At 46.7% G+C, this 20242-nt stretch overlaps 1 protein-coding gene across 1 annotated transcript in view; it reads left to right on the forward strand.

Annotated features, from left to right (window-relative positions):
- WNT9A (Wnt family member 9A) overlaps nt 1-20242 on the forward strand; it is a 62204-nt gene that overhangs the window by 33151 nt on the left and 8811 nt on the right. Inside the window, exons 2-3 of the mRNA XM_075419949.1 lie at nt 5314-5573; nt 9490-9752. Of these exons, the coding sequence (XP_075276064.1) occupies nt 5314-5573; nt 9490-9752 (523 nt within the window). The remainder of the gene's footprint in view (nt 1-5313; nt 5574-9489; nt 9753-20242) is intronic.

Consider the following 20242-nt stretch of genomic DNA (forward strand, 5'->3'; position numbering starts at 1 on the left):
TTGCACTGAGGAAGGGCTGAGCTAGAAGTGAGTGGCTCTAACAAAGGAATCTTCATGAAGGGACTTAACACTTGCTGAGATGGCAGGATGTTGTGGACGCCAAGAAATCCTTGCTGAAGATAACTTGCATTATTTTTTTGTAAGGACTTAAGGGGATATGGGAATTTTTTGCATGTGTATACATTAGCCAAAGTAGGAAACATTTTTGCTTTGTAGCTCAGCAAATGGCAGTGGACTTTGCATCCAGCATGTGTTGTGGATTTTGTGGTCTAAGCAAGGCGATAATAGACCTGAATGCCGGAAGCTGGGGTGAGCACTGTGTCTTGGAGTGAAAATACTTAGTTCTGACTTTGAGGAGTAGAAAGAAAATAGAGAACTAGCTGTTCAGTAGCAAAGAGGAGAAAGCTTTCTCTGATCCCAAGTGATTTGGGGGTCTACCAACCCAAATGTCTCTGGGAAAAGCGGAAATGAGGTTAGTGAGCTCTCTTTAGATAGTTTCCTCCAAAGGACATCGAGTTGCAGTGTGAACACAATGGTGACACTTGTACCTGTGAACACTTCAAAAACCCAAACACACTGCAGAATGAGATGGTTGATTCTTCCGTGTCCAGCTCTTTCTCCAAATGTCAAGTCTTCATCACTCACTCTGGAACTCGCAGAGTTTTCTTGGGCTTTTGGCTTATTAAATTTCAAATAGCATTTAGCCTTGGTGGGATGTGGGGGAACCATGGTAGATAAATCCAGGAAAGTTTCTTCACAGGGAGTGTGATGGTGCGGGGAAGAAAGGGCAGTGGAAGGTTGTTGTATGCAAGCAATAATAACAGAAGCCTGGTTTCCAGCATAATTCAGTCTGGCTCCTGGAGTTGTAGAGTCATTAATTTAGGTATTGCAGTGAAGAAAGTTAGTGTGGAAGTTCTCAACTTTCCAAAAACTTTTTTAATTATTAAGAGAAATAAAAGTGGTGGAAAGAAGAAAAATTATTGGAAGAATAGCAATACTGCAGGAAAGACATTCATGTAAAAAGTGAAAATAGAATCAATTCAGTCTTTGTGCAGATGTCCCAAAGATAAATCTCCTGGCAGAGAAGGAAGCACCGGGATAGGAATGCAATATTTCAGCAGGCCTGTCATTCCAGGCGGGTACAGCAGAGGCGTTTCCTTGCAGGAAAGCAGCTCACCTTGGCTCGCGTCTCTGGCCGCACTTGTAAAGGAAACTCTTGAGCATGTCAAAAACACAAGTGCACTCGCAGGCCTATGCAGGCACCTTTCTTCTGCCTCATCTCCCTCAAATTCTCACCAGGAAAATCCCCAGTTAAACAAGCGAAAACACAGGGACACTGTTGAAAGTGAGCTGACAAGGCAATGAAAACTCTTGACTTCTGAGATGAGCTGAAAGCAGGACCCATCTTGAATTGCCTCTCTGGAAGGGCAATAATTCCATGGTGCTACGGATAAAATTTGGCTATGCAGCTATCGGTGTAAGCTGTGCAGTGGCGGGGACTGTGTTTGGGATCTCTCCCAAGCCCGGGTGGTTGGAGTCTGAACTCCAGGACAGCAAAGCAGTTAGCAATGTTTGACATGAAGTTCACAACCAAGGCAGCTGAATGCCACCGGTAGTGTATGTGCAAACCGGATAGGTCTTGCTATTTACAGCTGGCGATAGTAAACCTTTTGGTTTCCTGGCTTCAAGCTAGTGACAGATTAAACTGGAAGGAGAACAGTGCAAATGATGTTGCAAAGGTTCCTCTCAGGTAGGTGGGTAAGGCACTGAGCAACCAGGTCGTACCTGAGGTCTGGACAGTGCAGATGTGCCACATGGAGCAGAAGTCAGGCAAGGTGCACAGAAGATTGGGTCAAAGTCTGAAGTAGAAACAGTCTCTAGACTTTGCAGATTCATATTGCTCTCGGAGGCCAGAGTTAATTTCCAGAGAATTAAAGCTTCCTGGGTTGTGTGCAATGAACAGTTTGGTCTCTCTCCAGATTCCTAGTGGACAAACACACTTTCATCTCACTCAGCCCTCTCAATCCAGAATAATACAATTTCACAGAGGGCTGGCTGGCAGTTTAATCGTAACAATTGTGGATCGGGTGTGTGTAAAATAAAAACCACCCCCCTTCATGAAAAATTTCCCTGGAAGGAACAGCTCGGTCTTTGTGAGGAGCTGAGAAAGCATCCGACTCTGACACTGTTGCCTTACAAGACCTCACTCAGCCTAGGTTGCATAAAAGGGCTTTATAGGATTATAAAGGTTCCATGCAGCGGCAGCTCCAAGGCAGCATTTCAGGTGGGGGCACCGGCTCTCCCTGGCTCTGCCTGTGCTTATTTATTATCGACGCCGTACTCTGAAAAGTGTCACCTCACCCCTCTTCCCAGGGCTGCTGGAACGCGTGTGCAGAGCTGAGGCTGTTGCTTCGGTCCCCCCTGCTGAAACGGGCACGCATCCAGTGCTGGGGAGGGAAAATGTACGTGCGTGTGCACGTCTCCTGCCTTTGCTCATGGAGGTCTTCACCTGGGAGAGCTTCGTTGCTTGTTGGATAGGAAAAGCTTCTTTCCTCTAAGCTTAGTCCTTGTCTTGTTCTGGAGGTGCTTTCCTAATTCGCTTGCTTCGCTCTGATTTGAACCGACTTGAAAGCCAGTGAAATTAGGCTGAGCAATAAACCAGGCAGTGGTGGATGGGTCTCTGTTCAGCATGTGCGTAGCATGGCTTCTTTTTCACCAGTTTCTATTTTCATGTCCCCTTTTCTCTCATGGGTGAAGACAGGACAGAGCTGGGTCAGGAAACAGGAGGTGGAAAAGGGTGGTATTCTGCCTGCTCTGTAGGACATCATGTTGGTGTCTTGTCTTTGGGTTGTTTTCTTGGGGAGAGAAAGAAGTGGGTGTCTGCATGCTGACCCAGCTTTCTCAGCTCACCAAGGTTGTTACCCACGTGTCCCAGATATCAGAGCTGGTGAACTCCTACCTAAGCCTTTTGCAGAGAGCAATGAAAAATGGAGGTTGCTGACACTTTTCCATTGTTTCTCAGGACTTTCCATCCGTTGGTTCTAAGTGGCTGCTGGAGGGCAGCCCTCTGGTGTTGTGCTCACCACGAATCCTGTGTTTTTACCTTCTCCCTATCCCAGGCTCTTTATTTTGTTTTCATTTGGGTGGTTCTTATTGGGACCCACTTTGGAGATACATGCAGTTGAGCTGTGCTATCAGCAACTACACATTGAAGTATCTCAAAGCCAAGCACTGAAGGGGAGGGTGGGGAAGGGGTTCAAAATTGCCAATTGCTCTGCAGAAATCTTGGCCGTGTGGTCAATCCTGTATCCCTCCTCACTGTGATAGCCATCTGCTATGTGATACTTGAAGCTTATGTTTTCCAGAACATTTAGCTGAACTGTACCTGCTCAGTTGGAAAGGTAAACTGGGGAGGGGGAGCTGTAGAAAATGCTTTTATGCCTCCCTCTCTTTTCTTGGCCGACTGAGGATATCTCTTCCACCAGCTGTGAAAGGTTGCAGAAATGAACCTTCAGAGCAGAAGTATTGATGAAGGCCAGAAACAAAGATCCTGGAGATATTGTTCCAGGTCTCTACTACTGTGAAGCTCAGACCAAGCCACATTTCTCAGGAACAAGCCTGCTCAGAGCTGTGCTTAACAAGGCACCAGGGCTTGGGTGATGTTCTGTCTCCTTGGGGAGCAGCTGAGACCAAGTCCACTCTCTGTCCTAGTCCAGAGAGAGCAAAAACGTAAGGGTCAACGTTTGTCAGTGCTTCAGATGGGGCTGCTTATTTGGCCTTTTGGATGTTCTTTTCATTTTGGGGGAGCAGAATTTGGGGAAAAAACTATTTTTTTTTTTTTTTTAGAAATTTACACTGATTACACTAGTTCTCCATGTTTCCTTCTGACTTCATTTTTGCTATTGCAGTTTTTTTTTCTTAATCCTAATAATTTTGAAGATAACTGAGAGAACAAAAAAACAACCAAACCCAGCAGTTTGTTCTTACCTGGTTAAATCATCGCTAATGACTGGATCTGTACGGGATGTTGCTGGCTGTGGCTCAGGTCAGGATTTTGTGCCCATTGTGCAAGAAGGTTGGAGAGCTGAAGCATGCTAGCTGCTTGCCCTTGGAGATTGTCCTCCTGGTAGGATGCGTCCAACTGATTAGACAGAAAGCCTCATTAAAAAAAGAAACAATGAATCACTGCTTCTGCAGGACAGGTGGGGTTTTAACGAGTTTCCAGGATCTATCTGCATTCAGCGAAGGAGGTGAGCGTGTTCTCCCCTACCATGCCCACCACCCCATTTACCCCGATGGTCCTGCAGTGATGGAGATGTCCGAGCCTGCGACCCATCCCCATGCTTGCCTCTGCAGAATTGCAATGTTCCAACATGTTTTCAATTCTGGCTTTAAGCAATTCTTCCTTTTTGGCTGGAGAAATGCGTTTTCATGTCCTTCAAAACCCTACATAGTGATTCCCATTTACTGCGTGGACTGGCACCTGGCCAGAAAAGGGCAGAGCCAGAAGAGTAGGGTGCGGGCAGCCTGGCCAACAAACTGCTCATGAGCCCAGCAGATGTTCCTGCAGCCTTTCTGCTCCTCGGGGCTGATGCCAGCCTGGTCCTTTTCCAGCAGCTTGTCACTTGACACCGGGAACAGTACGCTGGCGTCTTTTGTTGCACATTGTACAAGTCAAGGACCTTATGCTCGGAGAAGGCAACGGGACACTTATTTCTTCAGGTCATTTTTTAGGCTTTGAGCTCATTCTTGCTTGTAAAAGCTTTTGGCAGTATCGCCTGTAAAAGTGTATCCTGCTCTCAAGCCTCAGGCTGTGGCGCACTAGGTTTTATGTCAGGATCTCTTCTGCTGAAGGCAGAGTGGCGGTATGTGCTTTCTTGGTGTGTCCCTTGGGGTCTGGTGGGACAAATCACCCTCTCTCCCTTCCCAAACTGATTCTGCTTGATGTGCTAAAATAATTTTTTTACTGCACACAAGAGTGCCTGTAGTGTTTTTTGCTAGTTTTTCTGAGTTTGCGCAGTGAGATATCTTGTATTATTTCTTCCCTATTTCAGTTTCAAGACAGTCCTGTGGTGGAGACTGTCAAGGCCTTATGTCCAAACAAGCTCTGTGAGAGCTGGTAGAGGAAATAAACCCAAGCTTCTTACCCTTCTCTTCTTGCTGCCACCTTGCTGTAAAGTCACACTTTGCCCAGGCATTGGCAAGTCCACATGCGTGCTTGACTAGAGAGAGCCTGATCCCACCACAGCCCCTACTTCTACCACAGGTTGTGCTTCTCTCTCCTCACTGCTGTGACCCTCTGTTCCTCTGCAGGCTAACGGGGAACGAACCCCTGACCATCCTCCCTCTGACCTCAGAAATGGAGGAAGCTGCCGTCAAAGCCCACTACAAAGTCTGTGACCGCCTGAAGCTGGAGAAGAAGCAGCGCAGGATGTGCCGGCGGGACCCCGGCGTGGCCGAGACCTTGATGGAGGCGATCAGCATGAGTGCGCTGGAGTGCCAGTATCAGTTTCGCTTCGAGCGCTGGAACTGCACCCTTGAGGGTCGCTACCGGGCCAGCTTGCTGAAGAGAGGTGAGCAGGGCTGGGGGTCTTGGTTGGGGGTGCTGACACCCCAAGCACCCATCAGCTTCCCTGGAATTTTGCAGAGTGGTCATTCTGGTGCATCCTTTGCCAGCAGTTGGGTCACCACCTCCCCAGAGGTCCAGAAAGAGCTTGTAGAAGGTGAACACCAAGCTAGACTCGGCTCATCCATGAAAATGCACAGCAGGCAAACAATGTGCTGTTATGGCAGTAATTCATATGCTTATGCTAGCAAAGCATCCCCTGTCCACCTCCGGTTGCTGGCCATGGCTCCCATCCTCAGAGGCTGGAGATGTTCATGTGTGCATCTGCAGTCAGTAGCTACAGTTCCTCCTTGCCTCTACAGGAAGCTGAGCTGTTACTGGAGGGGAAGGAGTTGAAATTCCTAAAGCTGTCCCCTCTTTTTTAAATAGTTTTATTTTTTTTCCTATTTATTATGTTAACCTTTCAGGAAAGAAAGGTTGAGGGAAACAAGGCAATCCAGGCTGTTCTGTGCTGTCCTGTTAGTGGGGGTAAGGGGAGCCCTGTCATAGTGCAGGACAAAACCTGCAAGTGTTTGTGTCCTGTTACTGCTTTACCCAAGGAAAAGCTCCCTGCATGTGAGTGATGGGTAATTCCCACACCCCTTCCCAGCAGCTCAGGTGGAGAGGACCAGAAGCCGAGAGGGCGTATTCAAGGAGCAGGTGGTATTTTTCTCCTTCCTTTGTGTTACCTCATCTAGTCCAGTTTCCTGCACCCTGCCAGTAAAATCCATTTATTATTTCTGGACTGCAGCTAACAGTGCAGCAGGACCGTTTTACAGATAGCTTGCATGGGTCTCGAGGGCTTTAGTGACTTCCAGAAAATCCTACGCCCAGCGACGGAGCTGGACCTCGAAACGCAGGGTCCGATGTGCTCAAACAGAAGAGCAGAGGTTTGCAAAGTGCCCTCCCTTGCTAATTAGCGAGAAGCCATTCAGAAGCACTGAGGATTAACTAATGCACTGTCACTGACTGCGGTGGAAACAAGGAAAGTCCTTATGAAACCCAAGAGGTCCAGCCAGAGCTGCAAGATGTTTAAAAATATCCCTGCATGCCGGAGGAGAGTCCCTGGATCGGAGGCGTCTTGGGGAAGCCAAGCACTTTCTCCTGCTGACACCTGGAGGCCACAGCTTGTTCCTTCAGATGTGCCCAGCCCCGGGGGCACCCCTCGGCGAGGGGCTTTTCCAGGCAGCCTGAAGCTGAGCTGCCTTAAAACACCAGAGAGAAACCACCCCCCTCCACCTTGTCAGGACCCCGCGTAACAAATGGTAGCTCTGAGGGTTGCGAGGCTCTGCCTGCTGTCTCATTCTTCCATGTTTTATGCCCCTGCAACATCTCTGCCCTCCACCGATGCTGTAAATCCTTCGGATGTTGCTCCCGCGGCGTAACACACTGCCCTGTAAATCTTTCTCCTCCTCTCCGGGAGCTGCTGGTTCCTGGTTCAGCATTGCAGCAAGTGATACCCCAGGGCAAGGGGGCACATGCATCACCCACTAAGGCACAGCTATTCAAATATGTCGGTGTGGGCTGGCTTCCTTTCCTCCAGGACCATTGCTGGTTTTTAAGGAGAGGAAAAGAAAAAAAAAAGGCAAAAACCCCCACGTTTTGCTTAAGAAAAAGTTTCTCCCTCCACTTTTGCACTTGGTCACCAGAACAGCCTGGCTGCTGGTTTGCAACTTGGACTGATGGCAGCCTGTTTCTTAAAATAACGGGGGATTGTTTAAAGGACTTGTTATCCTCTTTGGATACTCGCGAACAATTTTGGAAATGGCTGAAACTGGATAGCAGCGGACGGCAGGCTGTCGATGCACTGGGGGTTAGAATGCCTGCATTGATTTAAAGCTCATTATCTTGTTACAAAATATCTTGGTGCAATCAAATAGTGCATGGCAGAGATGGCTTTAAACCTGGCCAGAGCCAAATGTCACATGGACTTGCTTGGAAGCTGCCTGCGGGTGAGATGATACCCATGCTGATGGGCACTGGGAGTATGTGAGGCTTTTAGTGATGGAGAAAGGCAGAAGTAGAGCCGAATGAAGCTGCTGGGGCGATTGATGGAGGGGGAGAACCTGGCAAATGAACCATTCCTCCTGGCTTTCTGTCAAACCTGGTGTGCCTTGTTGCATGGTACTGATTTTCTGCTGAGGTTTCACAACTGCTCTGAATGCAGTGGTTCAAACCAGGAGGCCTTCAAGCAGGTTGTGGATCTAGGCTATCTGCTAAACTGGATCATGTTTTCTGCTAGTTTCAATGCCTCAGACTCTCAGAGAAGACTTTGTACACCCTATTCCACTGAGGACCTTCTGTTAGGACGCTGGTACCTCTCCATTTCATAGCACAAGTAGTAGCAGTGGCAAGAGGCCAACTCTACAACTCAGGAACGTGAAGGCTTGGGACCATCTCTCTAGCAGTGACATCCTTCTGACAGGCATGTGGGCAATCTGACCTAGGGTGTAACCTACAAAAAGCTGAACTAGCCTACAAAAGATGAAAGCTGCTTAGAAGGCGTTTTCTGCCTGGAGGAGTTTGGTGGTCTGCATACCCATGAGTTTTTTTGGTGTGTGAATTAAGGAATTCTCCCAATAGTCCCAGTGAGAGAGTTTGCAATGCTGAAGATGTTTCTGGGGTGCCAGAGGACATGGTCTATCTTCATTGAGAAAGCAAAGAGGCAAAAGATAAAAAATATGTTTTTTCTCAACACTGACCACTCTTTGTGGTGTCCCCAGCAAGTGTGGAGTTGATTTTTTTTTTTCCTTCCATTGAGGGAGAGGTTCCTGCTCTTCTTTTCGAGGCGAGCAGTAGAATGGTCAGACAATTCCTACCATGATCTGGTTTGAGTCAGCACTTTTGGGAGGACCAAGCATCAGTCTTCCAGGCTGGATTTTCACTGGTGTTCAGCATCGTGCACTTGGGAGTGCTTTGGGAAGGCAGGCTCTGGGGATGGGCCAGGGTAGCACCCTGTGAGCTTGCTTGGACTCCCAAGGAACTGTTCCAAAAATGACCTGGCAGTGTCTCTGCATGTCCTTGGTTGACACACCAGCCTACAGATATATCCACTACTGTCACCATCCACTTGTGTTATTTTTGAGTGGGGGATTTCTTGAGATGGATCCAAAGCTGTTCTGGAATTGCATCTCAAATATGCAGTCATTTATGGCTTCCATAGCTGGAGAATGAGGAGCTATAAATACTGGCATGTTTGCTTTTTATTTCTGGCTTTTATCATTTGGATCAAAATCATGGGTCTCTCTGGGCCTCAGTTTACACACTGAGGGGAGCAGATGCTGTTGCATCACTGCAGGTGAGCATGGAGGTGTAAAACAGGGGTGTGTGTGAAAGGTTTGAGATGTAAACTGCTTTTTGAGGCATTTGAGTGAGGTACTGTGTTGGGTGACAGGGTGGCTACTGTGCACTTCCCAGACCTCAGGTGGCCTTTGTTAACAATTTTGTTGGACTGGAGTAGGACCCAGTGATTTTTTTGTGGGCAGGAGGGAAGAACAAGGAGCCCTCATGATTTCTACCTCAGCCATCAGACTGGAAGTTTATGCTGGGTTCCTCCTGTTTGGTGTCCGCTTGGTTATCAGTATCGCAGTACCACGGTGATGGTACCTCCATCTGGTTGCTCGCCTTTTTCTGTTTTCAGGCAGAATGACAGCCACAGAGCTGGTCAGATTTCATTTGCATTCTTGAATCCTGGCTTGTGCCACCTCTATCCCGTGTTCCTTGCTCTCACTGTGTCTTCTCCACCGTCAGTGATGTGTGTAGAGCTCAGCATACTTTGACATTGCTCAAACTATTCTCACAGTGGGTTATGACTTGATTTCCTCATTTTTTTTCTTTAACGCTTGCTCCAGCTGCAATTAAAGCCGCCACCTCCTCTCTTGCAGGTTTTAAGGAGACTGCCTTCTTGTATGCCATCTCCTCTGCTGGCCTGACGCATGCCATGGCCAAGGCGTGCAGCGCGGGGCGGATGGAGCGTTGCACCTGTGATGAGGCCCCTGACCTGGAGAACCGTGAGGCTTGGCAGTGGGGTGGCTGCGGTGACAACCTGAAATACAGCAACAAGTTTGTCAAGGAGTTCCTGGGGAGGAAGTCCAACAAGGACCTGCGAGCCAGAGTGGACTTCCACAATAACCTCGTGGGCATGAAGGTATGTTGCAGACTGCTTGGGGTAGGGGTTCACACTCTTGTGGGGTTTGGAGCGGAAATAAGGTGCTGTACTCGGGTATGGAAACATGAGTGTTGGATGCAAAACACATAGAGTGAACCTTCTGCTGGAGAGGTGAAGTCTCAGATATGGGACTATGCCCTGGTTTTGTCACTGTGCTTCAAGAGTTGTGCAAAACTCTTGGAGGGAGACCAGAGGGAAAGAAACGAGACTGTCCAGGTCTAGAAAACATGGGGTGGGCGGAAAGATTGTTGGCTTCCACAGGGAGGAGAGGGCCTTGCAGTGCAAAGGGATGGAAAGGCAGGTTCTCCAGGCTTACTCCTATGAAGCAGGACAAGGAGGAAGGGATTTATGCTGCCACAACACAGGCTGAGGCATGTTTTTCTTGGGGTAGTTAAGTAGAGCATGGGCAGTGTGTCATCTCCATAGCCAGGTTTCTTTAAAACTGGCCGGACAAACACCTGGCGGGGAACCAGCATAGATATATCCTCTCTGACCTCAGACCTAAAAGTCCCTTCAGCCGTATTTTCTGGCAGCCTTCCACTTTGCCTAGAGCTGCTGGGTTTGTACCTGGCAGTGCTTGGGTGTGTAGTCTGTCTTTTTTTTTCTCTCTTTTCTTTTTTCTTTTCCCTTCCCTATCCTCTGAGCTGGAGGGCTTTTTGCCCTTTACTCCATGTTACTCCCATGAGGCTTTACCCTCTTGCCTGGGGGCCTCCCTAATGGACTGATGTAAAGGAGAAAGTGTCTGCAATTGCTGGGTCATCCCAGCAAGAGAGGGGAAAGGAAGGGGCTTTCCACCTTCTCCTGTAATCTGCTTGGCTGTACCTAGCCTAGAGTTGCTCGAACACGAAAATCCCTCAGATTGGCCAGCACAGGTGCCTAGGATCAGTGTTTCATTGCGCCAGCCTCGAAGGGGGACATACTGTAAGGCTATAAATAGCCTTCGAGCCTTGTTATTGTCCATGTGATTGGATGGAGGGTTGGGGCTGGGATGGGGGACCTGGGTCTCCAGTTTCCCAAGCGAATGCAGCCCAGCCAGTTGTGCATTCTAGGAATCGCCATCTCAGCTCAGTTGTTCCAGTGCGTATGCATAAAATGTCATTCCTCACAACAGAGTTGGGGCATCGGAGAATGCCACCAGCGAGTGCTGGCCAGAAGAAAGTCTTCCCCTTTCCCCACCACCGGATGCTCCTACACAGCACTGAGATTAGGATTAGAAATACCCTGGATTTAGCTGGTGTCTGGCTTTGGCTGACACCTTTTCTGCCTCTGGGTTAAAAGTCTCAGTGCCTCTGAACTTCTGTTGCAGCTCTCTGGTGTGTGACATGGGCTTTGCAGGGTGATACAATCTGTTTTAATCCTTGTGGTCTGTTGTTCCTGAGAGCCTTTCCCAACTCTTTGGAGTTGGCTGTGTAGCAGATGGGACTGAAAATGGAGAAGGTGGTCCATGAAGGCTGTTATTTCATGCTGGAGATAGCTATGAGATGTCCCAGCCCTCCTCCCCTTCCAGAGTCATATAATACAGTCTCATCAAAAGCTGTAAGGCTATGGCTTTAGGTGCCGCTGGCATGTTCTTATAAGTCCATGAATATCTCCCCTCCAGCAGTGGTGGAGCTAAAAAACTTGCCCAAAGGATTTGATCTAACTCCCAGTTCTCTCCACCCCAGTAGCTGCAGTCAGGATGCCCATATGGCTGAGAGCCAGTCAGATTTAGGTTAGATGTCCGTATCTGTCATCTCTGCTCTACACTGTCTATGTGACTTTGAGCTAAATGAAAACCAAGGATGAGCTGAAGGGAGTGAATCTCCCCTTTCTTGTCCTGATCCCACTGTGAGTTAGTTCCCAGTGGAAGGGGAGATGTCAGGGCTCTCTTGCATCCTCTGCCTCCACTTTACTTGGCACAGTCATGCTCTGGTCATTGGCAGTGATTTCTAAGCACTAGTGTAATATCTACAGCTAAACAGCTGAGTAACAGTTGTGACGGTTGTCCAGACACTGAGAGCCCTCACGGCAATCCAAGTCAAAGACCTTTGCTGCAGGTCAGTGATCCGGTGTTCCTATTTTTGTCCACCCACACCATGTCTGTCGAGTTGGTATTGCTGTCTGACAGCTTTCCTTGCCTATTTGCAGCAGCAGATGAACTGATTTCTCTGTTTATGCTCCTTATACCATAGTCTGGTTGAAAAGCAAGCCAAGCAGCCCACCAGATTCACACCACCACTATGAAGCCAGGCAGAGAAGTGAACTGCACGTTGAGAAGGAAGCTTTTAGGAGAATGGTGGTTCAAGATCAGAACATGTCTCTATATAGTCAAGATAAGTGGACCTAAAACACTGGCGCAATGTGGTGTCATTAAGATGGTGATCAGAGATGTTCGAGTCAGAGATGAGGACCCAGACTGTCTTTGTAATTGCAGAGTCAAAACTTGCAGCACTTGCTTCAGATTTCAAAATACTGAAACTGATCTGAAGCCTGAGCATTGACCTTCTTGGTGTGGTTGATGGATTGTCTGTGATACTGATTACACTTGGCTGTATATAACATTGGGTCCAATCTGCTTCCTTCCTCCTGGTCCCACTGCAAGTGCAGCGTTGGTGGAGGATGAGAGTGGCTCGGCAGGCAGTACAAAGATCCCTTGCTGAATTTATTGATATTTTCCTTGATGAAGGTAGTGGTTTAAATATGGATCTCCACGTTTCCTCCACTCGTCTTTCTCCGAAGAAGCTGCCCATCAGCTAACTGCTGCTGTATAGACTTCCCAACCATTGAGTAGCAGGAGGTGCTAACCTAGTGGCTATCACAGTCTGAAACCACTTTGAGCTAACCTAGTTTCGTCATTTGAACAATAACTCATATGTATTTGATTTGATGTGAATGAAAGGCAATATAGAAAGTGCAGATAGCATTGATTTGTGCCATTTTGGAACTAAGCAATTTTGAACTGGAGTGGTCATTATACAACAAAGATGCCCTTAGCGCCTTTAATGTGTTAAATGTCCATGTGAATTCCAGAAAGATGATTATGGCCATTTCAAGCAGGAGCTGAGATGGAAACCGAATGCCTTTCGCAAGGCTGTGCAGCAAGCTGATGAAGGAGCAGGAGACTGAAGCCAGCTCTCCTGAATTCCTCCTCTGCACCCGCTGCGTTTTTCCTCTGACCAACCCGCAGATTTTGTCTATTAGTGAAGCCATACATGCGTGAACTGAAACCTTTGCTGCACTGCAGACTGCTTTGCATGGGGCTGAGAATGGACAAAGAGGCTTTCTTTTCTAGGACTTTGTTTTGCTACGGGAGCTTGCTGCAGTGCCAGGCTGTGTTGGTGTACTTAGGATGGATGGATGGATGTGCAGTGTGTGTTCGCTGCGGGAGTGGAGGTATATCTATTAAAGATACAGCACAAGCTTGGTGGTCTCTCACTGGTTCTTAACACCCATAATGCTCCTCATCTAATTACTCCCAAACATGGCAAAAAGTATAAATAGTCCCTTGAGATGCAGCTAAAAAAGGACCTGTGCTTAACTGACTGATTTGGCAACCAAGACTATACCCTTCTTGTCAACATGGCAGTTTCTCCATGGTGTCACACTAACAAACAATCTGCGTATTTCTGCAAGGGTGACATTACCCTATCCCGCCTAGTTTTAGCATCTCTTGGTAGACGTTCTCATTTAATTATTAATTTACATTTTTTTTTTTTTACAACCTTGATGGGTCGACTGTAATTTTACCACCACCAATGAAATAATCACTGAACATGTTGTGCCCACGATGGCTCACAAAATTATATGATATGACCTCAATCGCCAATGAAAGGGTGAGATTGTCTGGCGTGAGGATGAGGTAATTAGACCAGGACTTCTCCAGCCTTCTCTTTATTGAAAAGTAGGAGCTCTGAATAGACCACTTATTAAAAAAGCAATTTCCCTTCCTTTGCCCAATCTACTCTCGCTCATTCAGCTATTCTTTCAGAGGAGTCCTGGGTGGAGAGGGTGTGTGCTGGGGGGACGTGTGTATATGTGTCAAGGGGATGGGGGGTGGCGGTGGTGAGAGAAGTCACTGTATTAAAGCTCTGTTGCCAGCAATGAAGTTTCTTGGTTATATTAATTGAAGCACAGGCAGCCTTGCTAAAGCTCTCTTCTCTTCTGTATCCTCCCCCTTTTTTTCCCCCTTGTACACACAAGTGCAGCCCTCTTTTGTAACCCATTAATGAAAAGTCGGAATATTAGAGCACTCGATTAGTTCCACTGGGCTTGAGTAAGTGATGTTTTAATTAAATTTGCCCAGTTTCTCAGCAAAGTATCATTAAACATGACTTTCCAACTCCCTCTCTGGAGCGTTGCTAAGTTTCTTAATCCCAGGAGTGCTGACCTCTTCCAGAGGTATGTCTGGTCAAGCATGTCTTACAGATCCAAGGGGCACTATTAAAGGGGGCTGCTGTTACAAAAGGAAAAAAAAAATTATCATGTTCTCATTCCCTTTTCCCTTTATCCTTCCAGAAGGAGGGACACAAGCAAGCCTTTGCCTTCAGGACCCTGAAGTTAGGGGTAAAACCACAGTCTCCTCGAGAGCCAAGAGTGTTTAGAGCAAAACAATGGGAGGGCAGAAACGGAGAACAAGATAACTTCTCCCCCTCAAAGGCCTCTCTTTAGGCAAAATCTCCCTTTGAAACTGGTTCCCTTCTTGAGACTTTCTTCATTGTTTTTTGCACAATATTAATCCACATGTTTTGGTCTGCGCAGGCTATATGCAGGTTTCTGAAGGATCCTTGTCACCCTTGTTGCTGTAGGGTTCAAGTCTAGACCCATCCTGAGATATGTTAAACCTGCACGTCTGAAACCATGTGGGATGCTATGGAGAGGTGCATGGACATTTTGTTGCTCTTCACTTGCTTGTTTTGGAAGACCATGCAAGGAATGGCTTTTCCCCTTAGGCAGTGCTGGCAGGGATCTATCTCAAGGGCTGAGCGTGCCTCCTGTGCTAGAGATGGACTCTCCGTATCAGGTAGATGTTTGCCCAGCTATCATCTGTCTGAAGAACTTCATGAGCTATCACATAACAAGTTATCAGAGCATACTACCCTCTTCATTTCTGTATCTCCATTTTACAGAGGGGAAATTGAGACCCAGAAAGATTAAGTGACTTATTAAAGGTCACACACAGGCGTAGCAAAGCAGAGACTTGCACCCTGGTCTCCTGTTGCAGAGACAGTGTTTACAAGCATTGTCCATCCAGTCTCATATGGTTCCTACTAGCAAACGTGATTCCAGTCAAACCCCAGAGCCTGTCAAGCAGGTCAGTTTCAAATGATAATCTTTGTTTTTCTACACCCTCAAAAAGTGTAATACTTGCTCTTTTTGAGGAGACAAATCCATATGAGCTTACTAACGCAGTCTGTGCATGAAAAAAAAACAACAAGGAGACAAAATGCATCCTTTAGGTAGTTTCTTTAGGGAGTGTGTTTGCAGCAAGAAATGTAGCATCACGCTTTTACCGAGGTGCAAATCAAACCTAGCAAACAGCAGCCTCTCCAAGACCAGCTCTTGACTTCGTATGTACAGATCAGTTTGCAGGGCCACCACTGGTATTAATTGCTCCAGGTTATGACAGATAGGAATGCATAAGCGTGCTCTCTGGATTTTCCCCTCCTTCTTTCAGGCTGAGATTGGCTAAGCCAAAGTTTTTTCTAAAGCCTGGAAATAAACACTCTGGAAAAAATTGCTAGATGTGTGCCATAAGTAATTGCAGTTAGTTGTTTATGTGGAGCTTTCTTAGCGTGTGAAGCACACTAGCAATACTGAAGGGCAAAAAAATTACTTTTGAAGTTCGCAATTTAAGGTAGGGTTATGTTATTCTGTGTTTAAGTGTTTGTGTTTTAATGTGTATTTCACTAAAATATGAGTGTTCATATTTTTAAACAAGGAAGGGTAGTGGAAAGGGAAAACTGAAAAAGGAGTTTGAGAACAGGTTCAAAAGAAGGGCTTTTTTTTAACAAGATAGAAAAAAGAAGGGAAGGAAAAAGAAAAGAAAAAGAAAAGAAAACTTCTAACAGTTTGTGAAACTTTTATAATTCAACCAATGGCAGTGGCTGGTGTTAAGAGACAAGTCTGGTCTTCTAGTCGTTTGAGCATTGTGAAGAAATGAAGACTGTGGCTGCTGTCCAGACAAACATTAATGCTTGATCTGAGAGAGTAACTAAGCCTATTTAAATTGAAGAAGGATACGTCTATAGAGGGTGGAAGAGATTTGATTTTTAAAGAAGTATCCCAAAGCCCTTTCTGAAGTAAGACAAGGTGAGGGCAGGCTTTTTCCTGGATGAGCTGACTCTAAGGAGGTTCATCTGCTCCCTCCTCTCCCCCAAACCATAGCGAATGGTTTGAAGCCTTCGAGCCGCAGACCAGCCATGACGACAGCGGAGCTGTAACCGAGGAATTCCCATGGCTGCGCGTCCGCTTCGGGCTGCTGCTGCCCAGACAAGAGTTGTCTGAAAAACCACCGCCAGAGCCCCGTGACCCAGCTGGGAATGAATGGGAATCTGTCCTCAGCGTTTCAGCTAAAACACTGAGAAATTGTGTGTTGCGGCATGTCTGAGGCTGATCATTACCGGGGCACTTAGTCTGAGCTTCGTAGCAAACCATTGTTGTGAGGAAGGATTACATGTTGCATAGCAATGCTCTGCTGTGATCCCTTTTCCCTATGGCTCTTGTAAAGCCATTTGGGCAGGCGGTCCTGCAGTGCTATCTAATTTCCTCTTAGCAGCAAGCACCAATAAAGAGGGTTCAGTCTTGCTCTGTCATAATTGTTTTCCCCATTGTGCCTTGGTCAGTGTTTGATATTCTCGCGACAAGATCAATGGGAGTTTGTGTTCCGAAGTCAAACGAACTAATTTGCTCAAAGAAAGAGCTTTATTTTCCTCCCAAACTGCTCTCCTATTTGTGAGACTACAAGGCCAGGTGGTGGTTCAGAGGAGAGTGGGAGGACATAATTTTGATATGTGATGCTATCCCTGACCCACTGCTTATCTTCATTCAACTTTGCTTTCGTGGTAGAAGCTCTCTACAGCATACAACACCATGAAAACTCGAATTCACACTTGCGTTGTTACTCCTGAGTTACTATGACTCTGCTGATGTGTGGTAGCTATGGTGTTAAGGCCATAGGGAAGTGTGAAATGTTTTGTGTTTTGGATTTAAGCTAATACATTTTGCTTCGTATCTGTGACAAGGTGGAAGCATGCATGGTGGTGACTTACCATGGTGTAGATGAAATGCAATTGTTAAATAAGTGGTGATGCCATGTGCATTCAAGAGAGCACCTGTGTAGGATGAAGGCAGATCAGGCTCTGAACTTTGTGATCTGCCTTGAAAAGAAAACAGGAGCTACCTATGGCTCTTGAAATTATAAGCTTGTATTAAAGTCTTACTCTGTCTCATGTACCCTAGACTTTTTTGTTAATAAAAACTAAGTTATTCTATCCTGGAAGTCCCTCCAGACTTGAAAGCGTGATCTAGACATTTACCCATTTGTCCAGGGGCCCAGCCAGGAAAGGTTTCTCCTGCACTCCTCCATGCAACCTGCTGACTTGGATAAATCTTGCTCTGCTTCCTGGAGGAATGAGGTGGATTTAAGTGTCTCTGACAGGAGCCTGCAGCAAGACGAGGAAGGTCTTTGTGGAAGCTGGGGAACGAGATGAGAAACAGAAGGGCTTTGCCAAGACTCATTTTGGCTCGTGGGTGGTTAGGGGCCTGTAGGCAGCAGTTCTTCATCACACGTCGCCTTGAGTAGCTGCATCGTGACTGACAGCAGCAGGGGAGGCTCTCTGGGGAAGAAATTTTTCTAGGATTTTCACTATAGCTGCCTTGTAACATTCTTGAGCCCTTCCTGGCCCTTCAAGGAGCAGCTTTATGGGGCGGTTGGGATGCACCATACTTGCACAGCGGCCATATGAAAATCCACATGTTGGATTTCATGAACTGGTGCATTCATGAGTATGGGGACAATGGAAACCTTTTATACTTTGGTTCAGTACCAGTGCATGGCATCTAAGCTGTCCTAGCCACTGTTTAACAAGGAGATAGAAGTGAGTCAGGAAAAAAAGACTGTAATTCATTAGGGGGTTTTGTTCATTACTGTTTAAGCATGGACAAAGACAGTAGGATCTATCTACCTAAATATCCACGTTAGTACCCTTTGAGAGACCTTTATGCTCCTGGAGGGGCAGCTGGTGATGAAGTGCAATGTTTTGCAGGAGTTCAAATACTGCTCCATGCTGGTATTTAAGCACCTGAATTTGTCCCGGAGCGTGGGATTCTGATGACAGGTCAAGATATCTAAACTGAGGTGCCCCCATGTGAGCCGGGTCCCCAGGCTCCTGTTAGTGAGTAGGGATGTGGTCAGCACAGTTGGTGGAGCCTGCAGAGCTGTTCAGTCAAGCATGTGCAGGTGTCTGCTCCCCTGCAGGATCCTCTGCCTGCTTTGGCTCCACCGAGTCAGATGGGAGTTTAGAAGCATTTCTCAAATGTAGGTGTTTAAACTCAAATGTCTGCCTCAGTGAGGTCAGGATCTGGATTTCCAATGCGTGTTGTGCCATATCAACCAGCCCCATGTGGACATGTCGGATATACTGCACCTGCAATGTCAGGTCTCCCATCAAGCTCTGGCGAGATGGCTCCTGATGAGAACAGCCCCTTGTCGACGTTCCCTTCCTGCATTTTGTGACCATGTCTTGTTCAACCAGCTCTAAAGCCAGCCAAGCCTGTGCACAGGATCGTGTCTAACAGCTGAGCCAGTTCCTCTTGGTTTCTTGCTTTCTCATCTCCTGTACAATGATGGTCATCTGCTTTTCCAGGTGGAGCAGATGCAAATGGGTTGGGGGAGGTGGAAGAGTTGAGAAAAGCCTGAACTGATGAATGACTGTAGTGTGCAGCCCTCCTGCAAGTATGTCAGTAATTTTGCCCAGTTCACTGATGGTCTGGGCGTGAAATCAGGTATAGGAGCTTTGTTTCACATGAACTCAGCTCTCACTGCTGGACAACCAGTGAAATGCGACTTTACATAAGGGACAGTATGGGTGAGGGTTTTTTTTTTTCTCAGTGTTGAAATGTGTTCTGTACGCTCTTGTCTAACATTGTGGGATTTCTTGCAGAGTTGGCTAGACACTTTGGCACGGAAAGCGTGACAGCCCCTAACCAAGCCGGCCCAGCTGAGTACTATAAGCAGTAACACATCTCTCTCTGTAACCCGTCACTTGTTTGAATGCTACTGTGTATTATTGGATTGCATTTGAAAAGGTCTTGGCTGTCACAGGAATGAAGTGTGACCATTGGCCAGGCTTTGCTGAAGGCCGTATTATGCATAGCGTCTTTCTAAAAATGACTCTGTAATATCAGGATTGGGCCAGACCCCAATTCTGAGTCCATGACCTATTGCACATTTGCACATGGTGCTCAGCAGGACTCGTGCAGCCGAATAATTAAGAACCGGATGGTCAGGAAATGGACTGGAGCCAGCCCTCTGCTGTCATGAGGCCATAATATTGGCAGATGCCATAATGGTCATAGGGGGGAGATGATTTTTTTTTCATTTTCAGATACCGTAGATGCCCAAAGGAAGGGCACTTTCAGTAGTACCTTGACAGGAGGCAGCTCTATAAAACAGACTGTGTTCTAACTTGCTATTTTAAGAGGTGGTTGTACCTTAGCCATTTAAAGTCAAAATGTAACCTATTTTTGGGGAAGGGAGACCTACAACTATAAATACCTGTCTATAATCTGTGGATAAAATGCAGGTTATCTGTGACTCTCTAAATAACGCGTCTGCTCTCATGTTGCCCATGGAGGAGTCCGAAGTGTAAACCTATCTCTGAAGAAGGTGGGAGAGAACATTCAGATGCTATTTATAAAAAGATGAATATGCTTTTGTGCCATGAAGCATCTTAGTTGCAGTCTGATTAGAAAAGGATGAGGTCCTTTGTTTAGCATCAGTCAGTTTATGGGCTTGGGGTCCTTTACAGCACCTGGGGGGCTGTAACCTTCTTTATCTCTCTCCAAGATTAATAACTCTTTGCTTTCTTCTCTTCCTTTGCTGATACTGCTTCTATTTCCCATGCTGCTTTTTCTGTTGAAAATAGCCTTCTCTTTCCCTTCCCTCCATCTTTTATGTGAACACCATGCTTCCACTGATTCTGCCCTTCCTTCTGTATGTACATTTTGTGGTGGTCTGAAGAGAGCTATTCCCATGCAAGCTATCCTCAAGCAAGGTCTGGACACCCTCCTATGTGGAGACTGACTTTCTTTTGCTTTGTGAATAGGTTAAATATACACATTTATTTCCTGGTGTCTTGAACAAGTTATTTCCCTGCTTTAGGGGTCTGTGAGATGAGCCGAATTTCTCATTACAAAACCCACTGCAAATGTTGGACTATGAAAATAAGTAAAGAAAGAAAGGATTTGAAACCAAGCCTTGCCATTTATAG

The sequence above is a fragment of the Opisthocomus hoazin genome, chromosome 4, assembly GCF_030867145.1.
Source record: "Opisthocomus hoazin isolate bOpiHoa1 chromosome 4, bOpiHoa1.hap1, whole genome shotgun sequence".
NCBI classification, from domain to species: domain Eukaryota; kingdom Metazoa; phylum Chordata; class Aves; order Opisthocomiformes; family Opisthocomidae; genus Opisthocomus; species Opisthocomus hoazin.